The following is a 20956-nucleotide window of genomic DNA, read 5'->3' as shown; positions in this document are numbered from 1 at the left end:
TGGCCCTCCCTGACTGAGTGGCGAGGCTGAGCAAGACAAGAGAAGGGAGGGAAGGGAAGGGAGAGAGGGAGTGGTAGAAGAGGCAGCCTAGCGGAGCCCAACATGTCAGCCACGCCTTGAATGTACGTAACAGTAGCATTAGAAGCACCGCCACGCCTTCACGCCCACATGCAACCTGTTAATGATACTACAGTCTTTACTAACTCCTGGGAAGACTTGACGGGGCAACATCCTCTCTCTCTCTCTCTCTCTCTCTCTCTCTCTCTCTCTCTCTCTCTCTCTCTCTCTCTCTCTCTCTCTCTCTCTCTCTCTCTCTCTCTCTCTCTCTCTCTCTCATTCTTCACTGTAAAATTTCCATGTACGCATTTCTTGCAAGATAAAAAGGCTCATTTGCATTAATAAATAAATGAAAGAAAGCCAAACACGTGAACTTTTTTTTTCTTTTGCCTGTGTGTGTGTTCATTCATCTTACATGTGTGTACTCAAAAACTCTCTCTCTCTCTCTCTCTCTCTCTCTCTCTCTCTCTCTCTCTCTCTCTCTCTCTCTCTCTCTCTCTCTCTCTCTCTCTGTTGTCGAAGGGAGAGGTGGGCGGGGAGAAAGCCTTATCCTATATCTATCTTGTATTTCCACACGTAGATTATTATTAGCAGTAAATAAACAGATACCCTTTCTACAGACCGACATGACTCTCTCTCTCTCTCTCTCTCTCTCTCTCTCTCTCTCTCTCTCTCTCTCTCTCAGGGAAGAAGTTTAAGTGACTTATTTTCCTCTCTCTTGCTCACTCCGTTACTTTACTTCACGAATTCCTCCACACATTAAGACAGTCATTGTGTAACTAACGTGTTCATTGCTGCCTCAGATTACCATGCGGGGACACAGACTGCGGGGTGCGGGAAGGGCACCAGTATTCCCTGCTTGTAATGGACGGGATCTGATCTTGTTTTCCTCTTTCGTCTCATCTCTTTCCTGCTTTTATTCCATTTTCTTGTCATTCTTTTTTTTCGTTTCTCAATTTGTCACTTCCTTTTGTTTTGCTTTTTTCCTTTTGTTCTTGTTCTTTTTTTATTTAACAGCAATTTTCATGTTTTCTTTTCTTTCTTTTTTTATTTACTAGTCCTTTTGATCTTTTCTCTTCTCTAAACTTTACCTTTTCTTCTTTGTTTTTAAGACGTATTAATTATTAGCCTTCCTCTCACTTCTTCATTCGTCTCCCTCCCTTTTCTTATTCCTCCGTATTCATATCTATTTTTCTCCTAAGCGAAGATGACAAGATACATCAAACATCCTTCCCCACGCTGACATAAAAACTATTACGAACACTGCAACATTAGGCAAGCTTCAGCACTTAACATAATCCTCGTGCCACCTTAAGTCCCACTCAGTGCCTCCTTCAGAGCCACGAGTCCCTCTAATGGTCGCGTCTTTTGCCAAACGAGCGACGTATGGCGTGTTATGTTCGCTTTTTGTGCTCGCTGACAACTCATGCACGTTTCCCCTTCTGGTATTTCACGCCTTGCTCATCCGTGTGTGTGTGTGTGTGTGTGTGTGTGTGTGTTTGTTTGTCTGTGTGTGTGTGTGTGTGTGTGTGTGTGTGTGTTTTGCTGCGTTTAAGTTGACTGCTATTCTACTTGTTGCCTTAATTGTAATTTTGCGGTCAATGAAGAACTTCCTGAACTCTCTACTTCCTCACTTACTTACTTGTTCGGTGTGTGTGTGTGTGTGTGTGTGTGTGTGTGTGTGTGTGTGTGTGTGTGTGTGTGTGTGTGTGTGTGTGTGTGTGTGTCCATAACCTCTAGAAGACACATCCAGGCAACTACAGAGAGAGAGAGAGAGAGAGAGAGAGAGAGAGAGAGAGAGAGAGAGAGAGAGAGAGAGAGAGAGAGAGAGAGAGAGAGAGAGAGAGAGAGAGAGAGAGAGCGTGCCTCACCACCTCACGTACAGCTTTCAAGGGCCTTCACCAAACTTAATGTATTCCCGAAATCCTCAAGAACCGCGGGATCACAGGTGTCACAGGAACGGGGGGACGCCAGGTGACGCTCGGCTGCCCTGCTCATTGCGCGGCCTTGCCCTTTAAGTCTGTGCAGGACCGCTCACCTTGACACGGGGCCACCGCTGCTGCCTCCCCCGCCCCCTCCTGCCACCACGAGCCAGCCAGCCAGGTGTTACCCTACATGCTCATTTGCCCGTCACCTATAGAGGGACGGATGGATGGATATGTTAAGCTGACTGACTACCCTTCTCTCTCTCTCTCTCTCTCTCTCTCTCTCTCTCTCTCTCTCTCTCTCTCTCTCTCTCTCTCTCTCTCTCTCTCTCTCTCTGTGTGTGTGTGTGTGTGTGTGTGTGTGTGTGTGACTAGTATCCCACATCTGCTTACATTCAGTCGGCTACACCTGTCCATCTATTCCCACTATCCACTATCCCCTTTTAAATCTATTCCAATCTCCCACAAGATAGTTAATAGCAAACACGTATCTCACCCACACGTAACACTTACTAATCCCTCGTCACTGACATCTAACCCCAGTCTATACCAACAACAGCGTTCTTAAGAGCATCACATCACCAGGACGAGAAGGAAGGAAGGAGGAGGAAGTAAGAAGCAAAATCTATTTCTCACTTGCTATTCTCTCGTGAGTTCATCTGATACGTAACCCCAGTCTATACCAACAACAGCGTTCTTAAGAGCATCACATACTCAAGACAAGGAAGAAAGAGAAAGAAGTAAGGAGCAAGGAAGAAGAAGCATAACTGGTGAGGCTGCAATGATCTGGCAGAGGGGCAGCAGGCCACGATAGCCAGCCAGACCAGCCAGTGCCGCGACACGATCCTTTAATATGCACTTCACTCATGTCAAGTCCACCTCTATTGAAGCGGGTGGGAGCGTTGAGTTGGCCTCCTTGCGTCACGCTTGCTATGAACGCCCCTTGATCATAGCCTGGCGGTGGTGGTGGTGGTGGTGGTGAAGGTTAGGGTAGTAGTAGTAGTGGTGGTGGTGGTGGTGGTGGTGGTGGTGGTGGTGGCCTCAAGCACGGTGATGAGAGGGTGTGTAGGAGCGGAGTGTCTTATCTTGGCTTGGTTACTACGGTGTTAAGTGCGTGTTAGAGGGGAAACAAGTGTGTGTGTGTGTGTGTGTGTGTGTGTGTGTGTGTGTGTGTGTGTGTGTGTGTGTGTGTGTGTGTGTGTGTGTGTGTGTGTGTGTGTGTGTGTGTGTGTGTGTGTGTGTGTGTGTGTGTGTGTTGTGTGCGCGTTCTCATAAGTGTGTCACCGTGTGGGGGTCGGAAGGTACGCAGCGTAGGTCACCTTAAATTGTTGATCCGCACGTGTGTGTGTGTGTGTGTGTGTGTGTGTGTGTGTGTGTGTGTGTGTGTGTGTGTGTGTGTGTGTGTGTGTGTGTGTGTGTGTGTGTGTGTGTGTGTGTGTGTGTGTGTGTGAGTTGAGCGTTCAGACCACAGTACACTCTAGGCGACACTAAATTCCCTCTCAGGCAAGCCTCGTTTCATAAGTGTCTCCCTAATCAGTCACACACTCTGAGAGAATCGCCACTAAAACAACATCCCTTCCATTCCAGCGTCTACAAAACCTACCACCCACCACCACCACCACCACCACCACCACCACCTATCACCAACACGCAGGATATGCAATGAGCCACCAGCGCCGCGAGTACTCGAATATAGGACAGCAAGCGAGCGGCCACTTCCATCTGAGGCAGCAAGAACCACCGAGAGAGAGCAGCAGCAGCAAGAACACCTGGTGATGGTTAGAGCCAAGGCTGCGATACGGGTTACTGAGTGCCAATACTTCAATTTATAGGGACTGCCACGTGTATTATAGGGACGTAACGAAGCTTAGCCTAACCTAAAGGGACTGCCACCTTTATCTTGGAGACTGGCACGTTCAGGACTGACAGCTTCTTGCAGATTGCCTTATTTTCTTATGTTCAATCTGATGATTACGAGAGAGACATAAACCTGTATTTAAAACGCTTAGGGAGTCTCATCAGGATTATTTTCAAAGACTAGGGAAGTGATTTGTTGAGTTTTCGCGGGTGTTTTTCACGTAGAGTCGTGGAATCCTTCTTAAATTATTAGGTTCATGAAAACGCCTTTGAAAACTGTAATACCTCCCACAGATGATGAGTCCAGCTCTCGTGTGTGTTTTTCCCACTGATAATGCAGAATACTGATTAAACTATTACCACAACCATGAAAACTCCGCTAACTCCCACTGGAGCCTATTAAAAGTTAAATGCGGACATAATGCAACAAAGGCTACAGTGTTTTCCGGCTCTTAATACCTCCCATTCGAGCCGAAATGTTGCTATAGAGATTATTAGCCCAGTAATAATGAGCGTTTTTTTTTTTCACTGATAACGCAAAAATACTAAACTATCGCTATAATCACAAAAACATCCTTGAGAACTCTATTACCATAAAAACACCCTTGAAAACTATTACCTTCCACTAGAGCCGAAATGTTGCTGAAGAGATGACATTAGCCGAGTAATAATGAGTGTTTTTTTTTCACACTGATGACGCAAAACACTAAACAATCATTATAATCATAAAAACACCTTTGAAAACTCCATTACCTCCCAAAAGAGCCTGGCAAAGCTAAATAACAAACAGTCGAAACGTTAGTAAGTTCGCGACCACAAAGCAACAAGCGGGGCGGCTCTTGTTCAGTTCAATGGCAGTGGTGCAGGGGAGAGAGAGAGAGAGGAAGCCAACTACCAGACCTTTGTTCCCTGCAGACCTTAGCCCACCACGCTCATTTCGACGTCACTCACTACTCACTCACTCACTCACTCCCAGCCAGCCACTCACCCCACTACACCACCGTGACTCATGCATTCCGCTCCCAATCACACGACACGACCCATCCCTCCTCCGATAATGTCCTCTCCTCCTCCTCCTCTTCCTCCTCCTCCTCTGTTGTCGCTGTTTGTGTTCCTTTGTATTCTTTGTGTTCTTTTTCCTTCTACTACTACTACTACTATTTCCCCTTTCCTCCTCCTCCTCCTTCTCTTCCTCCTACATCTACTACTACTATTACTAATGCAACTTCCCCTCCTCCTCCTCCTCCTCCTCCTCCTCCCCTCCTCCTGCTCCTTCAATAATGTCATAATGAGCTTTCATATCCCACATAATACTTCCATTTGCAATATTAAGTAAATTGTTATTAAGTCCCTATCTCTAGAAGTAAATTTTAAGTCAGTCCGTCTGTCTATCTGTCTGTCTATCTGTCTGTCTGTCCCTTTGAATGGAGTGGCTGGTATAGGGGTGGTATTATGGTGTTGAGGCTTCACTATACCACACCAATATAAGTGACTGTGTGTGTGTGTGTGTGTGTGTGTGTGTGTGTGTGTGTGTGTGTGTGTGTGTGTGTGTGTGTGTGTGTGTGTGTGTGTGTGTGTGTGTGTGTAGGGGAGAGGAGGATATAGACGGTGACTATATCGTATCAGTACTGGTTAATGCAACATCTGGGGACCCTCTCTCTCTCTCTCTCTCTCTCTCTCTCTCTCTCTCTCTCTCTCTCTCTCTCTCTCTCTCTCTCATACATACAAACATTACCCCACTTTCCCCTCATCCCTAGTGACCGGAGGAGGTGGAGGAGAACAGAGGGGGAGGAGGAGGGAGAGAGGAGGGGAAGAGGAGGAGGGTGAGAGGAGGGGAAGAGGAGGGAGAGGAGGGGGAGAGGCGCACGTGGGTCTGGGCAGATCGAGGATGTGTTAAAAGTGAGAGGGAAGAGAGAGAGAGAAAGGGGAGAGAAGAGAGGAGCAGAGGGGAACACAGCACAGAATTGGAGTGTGAAGGGGAGATGAGAGGGAAGAGGGAAGAGGGAAGAGGACACGGCTGGGTGAGACTGGGAGGGAGAGGGTGGGAGAGCAGGACAGGACCCCAACGAACCCCCACAGGACCCCGACAGGACCCCCACATGACACCTACAGGATACCCTAGCCACTGTCAACACCCCCATTATTCTAAGGTCATAGTGCTGTCCATCCCTCCCGCCTCTCGCCGCCTGCAGGAGTCCACGCGAGTCTGGAAGGGAACGTGGCCGTGGGAAGAAGCGAGGTGATGGAGATGTACAGGCCGAGAGACATTCAGTGCACGCTAGTCACCGCTACGGAGAATTATAAGCAATGTTCTCCTTCCCTTCACAGCCTCCACCCACCTGTACAACCCTCACCCCTCTCTCTCTCTCTCTCTCTCTCTCTCTCTCTCAAGGTAGATGTCTAAAAATAACACAATAATCTGACTTTCCCAGTACAAGTAAAGACAAGCAGAATAGAATGAAGAATGAAAAGACTGAATAAGAAAAACTGTATATAAGGTAAAACTAGATGGATGAAAGATATGACAAAACTCGAGGTTAAATTAGGCACAGTATAATATGACCAGATAAACACACACACACACACACACACACACACACACACACACACAATGATGTCTTGACCCTGAAACTGTGCTACGGAAGAGGAGGAGGAGGAGGAGGAGGAGGAGGAGGAGGAGGAGGAGGAGGAGGAGGAGGAGGAGGAGGAGGCAAGGTGTTATCCCACCCCAGCGCGGCGGAAACAACTTCACCTCCTCACAACATCCGCCTGCCAGCCCGTCAGCCTCTCAGCCTACTCCTCCTCCTCCTACTCCATCTACAGTGACGTCAGCACATTCACCTACACCCACACACGCCCCGCACACCCGCACCTACACCAGTACCCATCCCCCACGCACGCCTTCCTCTCCCCAACACGCACACATACACGCACACACTCAAAGGTTCGACAGCGGGGAATGAAAGACCACGCAAAAAAGATTAAAACGAGGAATAAAAACTTTGGGCACGCATTCACCCACGCATCGCCACGCCACGCCACGCCACGCAGGCTTCCTCTCAAAACATTTACCGTCAGCTAACGCCCTTCCTTTCAGTCCCGCCTTTGTGCGTCTCAAGATCCCCCTTAACTCAAACTGAAGGCCGCCGCTGTACCTATACTCGTCCCGGGCGCCTAGGATCACACAGGGCAAGGGGGACGGACGGAAGGAAGGAAGGAAGGAACTGGTACTAAAGGCCCTTATTCAGAAACGCTTTGCTCTCTCACCACAAGGCCACAGAGATGATTAGAGGGGTTCTCAAGTGTTTCTCCTGTTAATAATGTAGAAATCTTGAATTCAGAAACGCTTTGCTCTCTCACCACAAGGCCACAGATGATTAGAGGGGTTCTCAAGTGTTTCTCCTGTTAATAATGTAGAAATTTTGTATTCATAAACGCTTTGCTCCCTCACCATGACTATTTTCCAAGGCCACAGAGATGGGTAGACGGGTTTTCAAGTGTTTCCCCTGATAATGATGTAGAAATCTCGTTAAACTGTCACTACAACCAAAAGGATACGCTTGAAAACACGTGTAACTTCAACCAGAGCCTCTGGAATGTAGTGGAGATGTGGCGAACGGTTTCAGAATGTTTCTAAAGAGTTACTTGTACTTATCACTTGTACTCACCTGGTTGGGTTTCCGGCTCTCGATGCCTTGTATATCCAGGTAGTGGAAGTGCTGGTCCACCTGCAAGGAAGGGGACAAGGTGGATCAGTACAGGTGTGAAGGGAAGGTGGTGTTCCGTTAAGATGTCATTGCGTTCGTGGCTTGCCTGCCCTCACTTACGTAACCGTTGGGCGACTGGGTGAGTTTGCTGACACCTGGGTTTGAATCTACTTGTTTATTGATTTAAGGAAGAATATTCATGGTATCTGTTGAGAAGGTGGACAAGTTGCCGACAAACAGGTTTAAATTTATACGTTTACTGACTCACGTAAAAATATTAATGGTGTCTATACAGCAGGAGGACATTAAACCAACACCTGGATTTAAATCTACATGCGTATTGATTTAACATAAGAATATTCATGGAATCTATAGTAGAGAAGGCAGAAAGTGATGTTGGGTGTCTATAAAAAGAATAAGGCAGTGAATCTCAGACGTGAAAAGTGAGACAGCTGGGGGAGACGAGTGCAGGATGCAGTGATAAAGTGCAGTACTTGAAAGGTCACTGAGAAACTTACCCTTGTGGGGACCTTGGCTGTGAGCACGAAGAGCCGGCATGATGCGAAGGCCTGCGAGGAGACACAGTGCTATTAAAAGGTCAGGAAACATTACGAGATAATACAAACACACAATATGTACTTTGGTTACGTTGCAAAGTTATGGTGCAGTACTTGTTGTTGTTGTTGTTTTTAATACGTGAACAGGAAACTTGTTATGAATTTAAAAAAATAATAAAATGAAAAAAAATAAATAAAAAAACGAAGATAAAAGAATAAAATGCCCGCTTGGATGTCGCTCAAAATAATAAAAAGAAATAAAAACTCTTTCGCTGCTAGATTTTTTTATTTCGCCCACAATTACTGACATTTTAAACAATTCTTTGGTACTATATATTTTTTACTATTCTGTGACCTAAAAAGGACAAAATTAACCTGTTTCTCTATTTTCCCGCGTCCATCCATTCATTTCTTTTCTTACTTTTCTACTTATTCACTTATCTATATCTACCATATTTCTGCAGAAGGGTTGACATCACAGTACTTACCAGAACCCTGTTTTCTGTCTTGTCTCCCCGAGTCTCAACCTTGACCAGAACCTTTAACGTGAGCTTAACTTTCCGTCCCAAGCACTGTCGTATGGAATCTGCAAAGGAAGGAAGACACACAGGGTAAGTTCAGGACCACTTAAACTTCCTCCTGGCTCGCTGGTTGATCTCAGAAGGGAAAACTAGATATAAGAGTGAGCCACATAATTCAACTAAATTTTGCACCCTGGTTGATTTTTATGTAGGATATGGTTAGGTTTGATTAAGTTCCGTTTGGCTTCTGTAGCTTGAGTTAGACTAGATTAGATACATTGGACTAACTTACCCTAATATAACCTAACCTAGTACATAAAAAACCCTGAAATACCTGATTTTCTGCCTGTACTAACGTAACTTATCCTAATATAACCTCAACTACTTCCTATCTCATCTCTTCACAAACTAACTAGGGCTGGTCTTCATGTGATCTCGTGCTAGTAGAGAACACAACATGACCACTGGTACACAGAAGTTCCTCAGGTGACCCTATATGCTAACAAACACAACCATCAGAAAACTAACTAGGATATCTGCCCTTCATGTGACCCCGCTCTTGCACACAACACAACCACCACGACTAGCAAGGGTGACTGGCCTCCATGTGGTCCTACTCGCAATCCGGCACACAACACAACGCAGCCCTCGAAGCAGTAGGCGGGCGGGCACACATCCGCCCCCGCCCCGCTAGTAAACTCAGGTACTGTATACACACACGCCGCCCTCACGGAACTGATTCAAAGTAAACAAACATTTCAAGGCCACGCGTCCCGGCAGGCAGCCCCGAGAGGGTGATCCCAATCCCTGTGTCTCTACGATAAATGTATTTCTCCATCCCAAAGATATTGTTTTGTTCGCTGAATCCGCCAGCTGAGAGCACCGCAACCACCACCACCACCACCACCACCACCACCACCTCCTCCTCCTCCTCCTCTTCCCGCCAGCTGAGAGGACCATCTCCCTCCTCTCCTCCCTGCGTCGCCTGAGAACGGCACTCAATTTTTCAGGGCGTACGTTTTATATCCACGAGATGAAACTTGATCTTGGTGTTATGCAGGGGAAGAAACTTTCTCCCACCTTCTGCAATGTAGTGAGGTACGCTTAACGGTTTGGAACAGAAGACCGGTTGGATTTCGTTAACTGTATGAGTAGTTTCACGCACTAACTCAACTTTTTGTATCATGTGGCACTAAGATTTTATATGTATCCACGAGATGAAACTGTTCCTTCGCCTCTGGAAAGCAGCAAGGTATACGAAACTGTTTGGAGGGTTGAGTCGACTGGATTTCGTTAGTTACACTTATTATGACAGGTGAATAATTTGAAGCCTTGGATGGCGGACGGAAAGTAGGGGGGTATAGGAGACCCTGAAAGACTTGTGCAGAAGGGGTATAGCCAAGGGAGCGCATTAGTGTTACGCTTATAATACGTGAATAATTTAAAACCATGGACGCTCGATGGAAAGTTTGGGAGTTCCTGAGAAAGTCTGCCAGAAGGGATATAGCGAGCGTATTGGAGTTACACCTACAATACCTGAATAATTCAAAACCTTGGACGTTGGATGGAAAGTCTGAGGTCCCGAGAAAGTCTAAGTTTGCACCAAGGTAACGCAGTGTTCAATACCAAAACAATTATTACTTCTCATTACCTAATACTTTGTTGTGGCGGAAACAATGCCTCTACACGCGTCATTGCACTTAATACGAGGGTAATTATCCCTATACATACAAAAACAGAGCATTGTATCACCCTTTTATCACTACTATTGAAGTACGTGACCTTGTAGTGTTGCCAGGTAAAGGCGTGACGTGATCTGAGTGACGGGACATTACTGTACAAGACGCGCCCCTCCTCCTCCTCCTCCTCCTCCTCCTCCTCCTCCCCGGTCAAGGCTCCAGTGTAGGCCTCGTGGCTCGGGTACCGTTAAGTTTCCCTTGGTGAGTCTTCACAACGCAAAAGGAATATGAAGGAAGAATTAACAAATTAACATGATGGTGAGATGGAGGAAATAGAGAGACCACAAAAGAACAGAAAGGTAGAACAAGAAGCAAATAACGTAATACTAAGGAGATAGAAGAGGAAGAAGACGAATGGAAGAATGAACATATCTATCGCTGAGGAGAAAGAGGTATATACAGTAAAAGAACACAAAGGAGGAAGAACACAACATGAATACAAAGGAAGGACAAAACAGCAATATTCCTATGGCGAGATCCCCTCTTACATAAAAAAAAAAAAAAAAAAATTAACACTCTATCCTCATCTTCTAAAGCTTTTTCCCTACTGACTCGACACTAACAGCCCGATTACTGGGTCTATTCCAGCCAGCCACCACTTGACGTATTTCTGAACTAATTTATCTCTAGGTTAAGAAAATTTATCACGTGGAAAAAAATTTGAACACCGCATCAAATTTTCACGGGTTTACGGAGAGAGAGAGAGAGAGAGAGAGAGAGAGAGAGAGAGAGAGAGAGAGAGAGAGAGAGAGAGAGAGAGAGAGAGAGAGAGAGAGAGAGAGAGAGAGAGAGAGATACATGGGTGGAGTTTACATGGGAGTGAGTGGAGTTTACATGGAAGTCTCAAGGTGCCTGCTCTTATCCCTACACGTCAGTCATGCGGGTTATCTTAAGCTACTAACCCCCTCCCCTTCCCCTCCCCCTTACCTCTCATCTCCTCCCCTACCCTGCCTTCCTCCAGTCACTCTGCATCACGCCCCTTCCCCCAGCCCTCCCCTCTCTCACCACCCCCCACCACCAGCCTTACCCCACCTCATCACCCGCACCTTGGCTCCTCTAATGCTGGTGGTGGTGGTGGTGGTGGTGGTGGAGGTGTAGCCTGGGCAGGTGTGAAGTTTTGTGTTTATCGAGTACGTATTTTGGTATTAGTGTTATGATAGGGTAAAAATTTGCCTTAAAAATAGTTATCCAATAATATGGACGATTTATGCTTAAGAATTATGACATTTTTTTTTATCTTAGGAGTGCGTAAGGTTTGTACAGTGCTGAAATTAGAGAAAATGCTACTGAGAAGAGGAGGAGGAGGAGGAGGAGGAAAGCATGCACCTACGCATTTCCTCTTCCTCCCATATTTATCACACATCACTGTTTCCCTTCCCTTTCAAACCACACACCTCCGTAACACACACCCCACACTCCTCTCTTCCACTTTCTCTCTCCCATGCCAACTACACACTGTCTCCCTCTCCACCTCCTCCTCACAAACCACACACCCTTTCCCCTCACACACACACACACACACACACACACACACACACACACACACACACACACACTTCTCTGTCACACCTCTTCCCGTACCACGCACCAATCCACTTCCCTCCCATACTAACCACACACCTATTTCCCTTTCCCCTCACACACATACCCCTTCATCACCCCTTCCCATACCACATAGTCGTTTCCCCTTTCTATCACTGCTATGTATGTTTCCACGTCTCTGGCTGAATAAACTCATTCCTTATGACAACAAGGGCGTGTCAAGAGAGGCAGGGAGGGCGTCCACGAAGGGAGAGAGAAAGGAATGTCTCTCTTTCTCTCCCTTTATTCAAAAACGCTTTGCTTTCCCACTACGAATATTTTTCAAAGTCTCAGGGATGATTAGCAAAGTTGACAAGACTGTTTTACGTGTTAATAAGGTAGAAATCTTGTTAATCTGTCACTGGAGTCTTAAAAACACTCTTAAAACTCCTGTCACCAACTAAACTAGACCCTTTTAAAAGTAGTGGGGGTGTGTTGTGTTTCAGACTCTCTCTCTCTCTCTCTCTCTCTCTCTCTCTCTCTCTCTCTCTCTCTCTCTCTCTCTCTCTCTCTCTGGGTTTTCTTCCTGTATTTGCTTTAGGACATAAAATAGCGTGGCCTTTATTTTGTCTTGTATTCTTTTACTCCCCCGCCGCCTAGCTGAGAATGTCTCGTAAAAATAATAATATTGTCCTTTCTATCTTTCTCCATCTTTTGGCCTGCTGCATCTCTCTCTCTCTCTCTCTCTCTCTCTCTCTCTCTCTCTCTCTCTCTCTCTCTCTCTCTCTCTCTCTCTCTCTCTCATTGGCACTTAGCAGGAATTTCGTATTTATAGCCCCTTGCCTGACTGTTTATCAAGTATTTTGGAACTGGCACGTGTAGAGCAAAAATGACTCTTGGAAAATTATGCAAAGTTATTAGAAAAATTGTCCAGCAGGGAAAGAGCTTGGGAGTGAAGTAGTATGTTGAATTCCCGCTGCCTTTAACACACTATCCCCAGCCAGTCTCATGTTGGTGTGATAACAAGTCCCGTGAGACAATGGCGAGGTCACAGGCAGGTCTCTTAAGGGCTTCAAGTGGAATGCCATCCAGCCAGGACAACAAGAGGGTGGTGCCTTCTCCTCCAATTATCCTCAGGGAATGCTCAACTATCCGAAGGTCCGACCATTCAAACAATCAATCATTCATAGGCCCAATCATCTAAACGCTCAATCATTCACTCACCCATTCATAGGTCCAACCATCCATACACTCAACCATCCAAAAGCTCAACCATCTAAACACTCAACCATCCAAACGCCCAACCATGCAAACACTCAACCATCCATAGGCCCAGCCATTCAAACACTCAATCATCAAAATACCCAACCATCCAAACGCCCAACCATCCAAACCTACAACCATCCAAACACTCAACCATTCACTCAACCATCCAAACGTTCAACCATCCAGCCTTTACAATAAGCCACATCCTCCATGAACACCACACGCAGTTCCCAGGAGTTCCCAGACTCCAGAAGCTCCTGCCTCTCTATGCCAGCTGTGAGTCATGCAATTCACAACACTCTCCAAAAACCCCCTCTCACTTGTTTCTCTTTCTCTGTTTTGATTAGATTTTGTTTTGCCTGTTTGTTTTCCAGCAGGATGTGAACTCCTTTCTAAGATCTAAACTTTCCAGTAAATACTGCATCCTAGATTTGCCTGAATATTATTTTACATCCTACAATCTTGAATGGGGAAGGTGTGTGTGTATGTGTGTGTGTGTGTGTGTGTGTGTGTGTGTGTGTGTGTGTGTGTGTGTGTGTGTGTGTGTGTGTGTGTGTGTGTGTGTGTGTGTGTGTGTGTGTTCCAAGCACAGCCAGCCCCCAGCCCCCACCTCTCTCTCTCTCTCTCTCTCTCTCTCTCTCTCTCTCTCTCTCTCTCTCTCTCTCTCTCTCTCTCTCTCTCTCTCTCCACTTAATGTTAGAGCCCATGTTCACCTTTAAGCACACAACTATACACACAATTAAAAATGAATAACTGGTGCATGTGAAGTTGGACAAAATGATGAGCCACTGATCTGTGACAGAGTCAATGTCTGATGTGGGTGAGTAACAGAAGGGAAGGTGGGCCATCAGGGTGTGATGGGCCTCAGGTGCAGCTGTCAACCAGAACTCACACACACCTGCCTGCCTGCCTGCTTCCCCAACTAGCTTAGGTACACTTTCAATACCAGCTGCTCACCAAACCATGAAGCATCTCTCAGTGAAAAAATGATGTGTTTATGCACAGGAAGCAGCAAGATCAGTGAACGCTAATCACTCACGTGGGGATCATGCTATAATAATCACTGCTTTCTAATGACACCTACACACTCTCACACAAAGCACACACTGCCTTTCTCGCTATATAAAAATTAAGTGAATGGAGTTAAAAATTAACATTGACTTTAAACTGAATGAGAGATAATGAATAAATAGACAGTCACCATCACCATCATTACCACTGGCTTATATGATTCCACTACAAGTCAAAGGCCTCCATCAATGGGGAGGAGAGATTAAGCCACACACCACACTTGCTTATGGCACCCTGGCATGATCAGGTTACAGATTTCCATTTCCTTTTATGCTATAGGTGAACAGAGGCTGCATCATAAGAGGGGACAAGCTCAAATTTGTGAGATCTGAACCTGCGATCTCTCAGTTGTGAGCTGAGCATGCTGACCACACCACTACCAGAAAATAAACAGTATTTGCTGTTAGTTATTTACACACAGTGGACGAGTAATTAAATTCTTGCATGAATACTCTGCACTTTTCATGTAATGTTTGTGATTTCACTTAACTCTTCCTTATTTCTACTGGATCTGCCAAAACATAGATAGTAAAAGGACACTCAAAATTTGGTTAATCCCTTTTTCGACTATACTCTACTGGGAGTGGCACCTTCAGCGGACCTTTTCTTATAACTCTGTGGTCCTAGAATCCATCTTATATATATGGAAAAAAAAAAATGACAAAAAGAAAAGATAAAATCATAATAGCATGGAAGACAAACAGTATGCACAGCCATTCCTCCTCCCCTTCACCCCTGACCCCCGATTCACATGTGTGGCAAGGAAGTGGTTCATCCTACTCTCATCTGTCCAGCCAATCAGTGTGAGGCAGGCATTAAAGAGGCACCACCCACCAGCTAAGGTGTGTCACTACCAATGCTATATACCCATCAAACTCAGTAGGTACTAGGGTGGGGTGTGCAGTCTTGGATGTAGGTCAAGTAACATAACACACTCCTTTCCATACTGTTTAAGGTTTTCCCTTGGTCTTACATCCCGTGATCTGGTGGGAATCTATCAAATGGTATTTCTATGGTATTTCTATGACATTTTTTATCTCCTCATAACTAATTACTAATCTTATATATTTACATGGTATTTCTCTCTATCCATCTCTGACGCCTTGCTATCTAAAGACATGTTCCCTATGAAGGTGGCCACAGCAGAAGAGCCTCTGCCTCTCCCTATCTAAACACTCCCTCCTTGCCTGTTCAAACCCTCACCCTCTGCAGCCATCCCTTTCCCACATTATCTCCTTTACCCTATCCTTCCATCTTCCATTTCACCTTCTATTTGATCTCTTAGTTCCACTCAGATACATTTTTTCCACAAACTGTTCACTCCTCGTTCCTTCAATGTGGCCAAATCACAATGATGTATTTCTTTTTACCCATTCATCATTCCTCACTCCACTCCATGCTGCATCAATCGTACACATTTTCATTACTTTCACCCTGCCACAATGCTTTTTCACATGCCCCTCTTTGATAACTCAAATCCTCTTTACTTATAAAAGCAAACTATAGACCATACTAGCATCTATAATGTACAATGCTTTATAGTGGTGGAACCTGGACTATTAAAGACGATGATGACAATAGAAAGAAGTATGCTGAAAAGTATGATGAGCTGGGTAAGAAGATAAAATGTTCTGGTGACAGATATTCCAACAGCATGAAGAGTTTAGCACCAGTACAGTGAAGCAGCGACAAACCATGAGATCAATCTGTTATAAAAGCAAGATATGATAAATCCCAATGTCAAATTAACATCAACATGCAGAATGAATCACAGCGATGTGATAAGCATGTAATGGATGAACGTCAGTGACAAGAGAAGCCAGTCAGCAATTTGTGTTCAACTCAATAATGACAATAATAGTAGGTATGTTATGTAATCATGAATGAAAGCAAGGAAGCATCCTAAGACCTCTTTAAAGTTTTGGGAAAACTTCAATAAAACCTAAACATTTTGTTATTAAAGACAAAATGTTTCCTTCATAGGTATATAACATATTTTGATTCCTTATATAAATAAAACACATACTAAAACCTGTGAATTTACTTCGTCCATTTTTCTTCTTTGTGTGAATATGATCTATTTGAGCTGATGTGTGTTAACATGATAATAACTAAATTTATGAATCATGCCAGCTTCTACTCTCCTTTACATAAACTGTTTCAATGATGGAGTGTGTATGTACAGATGTACATACCCACCATTAGTATAATTTGCAGCAATTATTTTCAATGGGGTCTAATGAACATACATTATGTGCCATAAACATCAATCATAGGTAGGTAGTATATATTACTGGTAAAGACACCAATTATTTCTATGGATAGTAATTTTCCATTCAGAAATATAGGCTCTTTTCTTTCTTAACATGAAATGAGGAAATATTACACTTCTCTTGGTGCAGGAACAAGGGCCATATAGGCATAATATTGCAGGATGAAGGGTCTCACCACAACAACAATCACCAGCATATCAAGCTACTGACTAAAGAACTGGCAATACCAAACAACCAAGATGCATAAAACTTGTCACAACTCTATGGATCTTTCTCACAACCAACCACATAACTTGCAAGCATGCTGGTCTTGATCTGTCAACACCGTGGCACCGACAGCTTACAGGCATCGCAGTACTTTCCCACTGTCACCACCTCACAGCAATACAGGTCTTACTCCCACCACTCTTGCTTTAAACTCTCTGATTGCCCAATCCCTCCACATATCCATACTAAATAACAACAACGGTGCAGATGTCTGACTCACATACTCATCTCAAAATTACTAGTTTCATAACCTCTCATGGTTGTTTCATGGCTATAAAAACATTTCACTTCAATTACAAAATTACCTCTCGCTCCATATAACTTCATTACCTCCTAAACCCCATTCCACTCAGCCCTATCATAAGCAGTGTTCTTAATGTACTTTCCTCCATCACTCATAAACACGACTATAATAATAATCACCTTCCTATCCCTGCAGTGAAAGGCAGGTTGCTCCATGGTTGAAAAATTGCATGAATGTGTGTTTGATTTCTAAGTTTCTAAGTTTTTTGGTTTCCTTACTGGGATTCTATCTGTCAGTTCAGAATACGTACTCAGCATACCAAACCAGCTCACCCTTTCTCTCCACAAAGCCAGATTATCACTAGTTTTCACTGACTGATGCACTCGATCCCTTATTTCCTTGTTCTTGTATGCAGAGCACTTTCAAGCAAAATCATTCCTTCACTAAAGTATGAATGTCAAATATTTTTATCCAATCCAAAATTTAAATCCAAAATAGAAAATCTTGTTCAGTGAGGCCGTGACACAAAGGGAGGCATACGGTTAGGGGTATCAGAAGAGCAGTTAGCGTGAAAATAGTGATGGAAGATAGCAGAGATGCAACACTGCAGTGATGAGAAAGAGGCTGAAGACACTCAATTAGAGGAAAGGAGTTGATAAGACAAATATTTTAGATTCCAGCCTGTCTATAAGAGCAGTATGAGTGGAAACCAACCCCCCCTTACACATACAACATACTCTATACATGGATGGGTAAGGCCCCTGTACAGAGTTAGCAGCCAGAGGGTGAGAAAAACTGGCAGGGACGACTCAGAATGTCTAACTTCATAGAAGGTGTTTTAGCTAGAGATGAGATGTTAAGTTTCCAGTTTAGATTATAAGTAAACAATAGACTGAGGATGTTCAGCATAGAAGAGGGTGGGGGCCGTTGAGTACCAATGAAGAAGAGAGGATAGTTATCTGGAGGGCTGTGTCAAGTTGGTAGATGGAGTAATTGAGTTTTGAGGCAATGAACAATACTAAGTTCGCTCTGCCCTAGTCTGAAATTTTAGGGACACCAGAAGTCTGTGGTTTCCCTGTGTATAACCACAAAAATATACTACAACCAAATTTTCTAACAGGTAAAATGAAGCAAATTATTCAGAAGTTATGTTCAAATCAATGGGAACAAGAAGAAGTGAATAAATTTAACATTAATTGTTTCCTTAACATCAACCTTCATCTTCCACAGGTACCAGCTACTAGAGTTCAGAGACTACTGTATTACTATGAGATAGAGTCTCTCTCTAAAGGTCCTACCACTTATGAGAGAGAGAGAGAGAGAGACTGTATTTCCTTCATAATTATGTACTCATGCTCGAAGTATAATATCTAGCTGGTAAAACTGAAGATTAGAAAATAAATATCGCGATCTAACACTTGGGAAAACAGTGAAGTAATAGTGCAACCAAAATTATAATTGTTAGGCATTACTATTATCATTAGATTATTATATTTTTATTTCCTTAGACAAAAAAAAAAGACTTGGGTATTGCATCACTTGAAACTCTATAAAAAATGTCCTGGATAATAACTAAGAGAGAGAGAGAGAGAGAGAGAGAGAGAGAGAGAGAGAGAGAGAGAGAGAGAGAGAGAGAGAGAGAGAGAGAGAGAGAGAGAGTAGATAGAGTTAAGTTCACATTATCTTAAAAATTAATAGTGGACAGAAAATTTCATTTAGTCATCCCACTTCTGCTAATGACCACCACAGCCTCCACCCACTCCACCCACTACACAACCCATCCTCCTCCTTCACCCCACCCACCCCACCTACATCAACACTACCTAATCCAACCCCTCCTCCTCCACCCGCTGCATCCCTTCCATCCACTCCACACCTCCTCCTATCCTTCCCATCTCCACCATTAAGCAGGCCCTCAGCACCCCTACCCCTGGGTCTAGTTAACCTGCACTGGGAGATCACCTGCCTGCCTGCCTCATCTCCTCGACCTGACCACCTCCTCCTCCACCCCGGGAGATGACCAGCCCGGCCAGCGCGGGTCACGGGAGGCTGGGCTGAGGCTGGGCTGTGGCTGGGCTGTGGCTGCCTCCCCCCAAGCTCTACACACCCCCTAGGGTCAGGCCACAAGGGCAGCTAACACCAGCAGGGCACAGGAAGGCAAAATGTTGGTTCGATTTCCCTTCCTGCCAAGTATTGTTTACATTTCAACATCACCATTTAAATACCTACCACTCAGCTCCCGGGTGATTATATTCCTCCCGCTCATCTTCACGGCTTGGTACGCACACTAGAAACACTTCACGACATCCTACACCATTCCGTATATGGTTCACTTCGTTGTAAAATATAAAGAACGGTGTGTACGAGTAAAAAAGGAGAGCGGCTCAAACAGGAGTGTCTGCCTCACTACGCCATGCTGGTGACGTCACGGCGGCGCTGCCAAACGTGCCTCCTCTGCCCTCAATATTGATCACAAAAACCTCATTCTAACTTATATACTCCAGCATCACTACACATACACGGTGGCATCAGTATTCCCTACACCTCGTTCCAAACTGGTAATAAACGGCCATACATTATAATATGCTATATGGCATCCGCCTGGATGTGTGAGACTTGCATAGGAATTATTCCAAGAATGATTCACGAATGACTGGGGTTCATTCATGTGCTCATCAGTTATAGGGTGAAATACAACTCACACTGTATTGATTATCTGCAACCTCACTCATTGTACACCTTTGTTTTCACTCAGTCAAGGGATGTCGAGGACTGTCAGGTGAAACTATGCGTCGGCGCCAAAAATTTTCTCTCTGAACGCAATTACTTCTCATTAAAACATTTAGGACTTACCTTCCACGTCTTTAGAGAATCGCAGGCAGTCCATGGTGCTACAAATACATAACTCATCCCAGCACGACGCCTTAATTGAAGTTTATAGGTGGCACTACTATTGCTATTTATCAGACGCTATCACCATCTAATCCTTATCAGATATTAATGTACGCCTTTTTTTTCCGCAATGAAATCATTACACACACACACACACACACACACACACACACACACAGAGAGAGAGAGAGAGAGAGAGAGAGAGAGAGAGAGAGAGAGAGAGAGCTATTCAATAGTACCCACATACAAATATCAGCTTCGGGAAACTCTAGGAAATAATCTCATCATTCTAAGCAGTCAGAGTCAACTGATAAATCTCCCTGCCAGACACTGATAGCCTGTATTTTTACATGTTTTTACTTCTTCATAAGGTATTTTCCTCATTGACTAGACAAAATCCTTGCTGAACTATCACTATAACCATGGAAATACTCTTGAAAAAAAAAATCCATTGACATCCACTAGAGCCTAGATTGGAAACTGGACAGGGAAACAATTGTGAACATCATGACAATGCAAAGGGAAGCCCACCAGATGACAAACTCTCTCTCTCTCTCTCTCTCTCTCTCTCTCTCTCTCTCTCAGGACATTCCGATTTGTTTGGCATCCACTGCTGAGTGAAATTAATAATGAATGAATAATGAATGACAAATGCTCATTGGCGGTGCGTGGGGATGGGGGAAGAAAGGAAGTGTTGGTCTTATTAGCCTTGCTCTGCAGCTTGCAACACGTGGCACACTGACCATGACCTGGCCGGGATCGAGGGGATGACCGCCACGCAGGAAAACAGGTCATCGCCAGCCTGAGGGGAAGAGTGTGTATAGTGTGTGAGATACGTTTCCTCTCTTGTGCGAGTGTAGTGTATGAGATACGCTACATTTATTTTTCTTCCTCCTACTCATCACCACACGTCTCTCCTGTCGTACTCTTAACACACACACACACACACACACACACATACAGCTGACTAGTTTGACAGAGTGGCAGCAGCTTTCAACTCCCAGGATCTCTTCTATTATTCACTAAGGCATCTTGTGTATGGTGTGCATTGAGCACAGT

General features: G+C 44.6%; 1 protein-coding gene across 18 annotated transcripts in view; it reads right to left on the bottom strand.

The window, feature by feature from the left end:
* Window positions 1–20007, bottom strand: part of LOC135103372 (F-actin-uncapping protein LRRC16A-like) — an 86284-nt gene extending 66277 nt beyond the window's left edge. For 9 of the 18 annotated variants that reach the window (XM_064009478.1, XM_064009488.1, XM_064009495.1 and 6 more), the window contains exons 1-4: window positions 19235–19440; window positions 8592–8689; window positions 8065–8115; window positions 7508–7567 (exon numbers count right to left, since the gene is read on the bottom strand). In XM_064009478.1, coding sequence (XP_063865548.1) covers window positions 7508–7567; window positions 8065–8115; window positions 8592–8689; window positions 19235–19271 — 246 coding nt within the window. In that variant the 5' untranslated portion in view covers window positions 19272–19440. Of the gene's footprint in view, window positions 1–7507; window positions 7568–8064; window positions 8116–8591; window positions 8690–19234; window positions 19441–19858 lie in introns of those variants that run through there. The other 9 variants (XM_064009493.1, XM_064009496.1, XM_064009481.1 and 6 more) reach the window with 2 other exon arrangements.
* Between the last annotated feature and the right edge of the window lie 949 nt (window positions 20008–20956).

Source organism: Scylla paramamosain, chromosome 9 (assembly GCF_035594125.1).
Source record: "Scylla paramamosain isolate STU-SP2022 chromosome 9, ASM3559412v1, whole genome shotgun sequence".
NCBI classification, from domain to species: Eukaryota; Metazoa; Arthropoda; class Malacostraca; order Decapoda; family Portunidae; genus Scylla; species Scylla paramamosain.
Note: the sequence above shows the minus strand (reverse complement) of the source record. Positions and strands in the feature narration are given on the sequence as shown.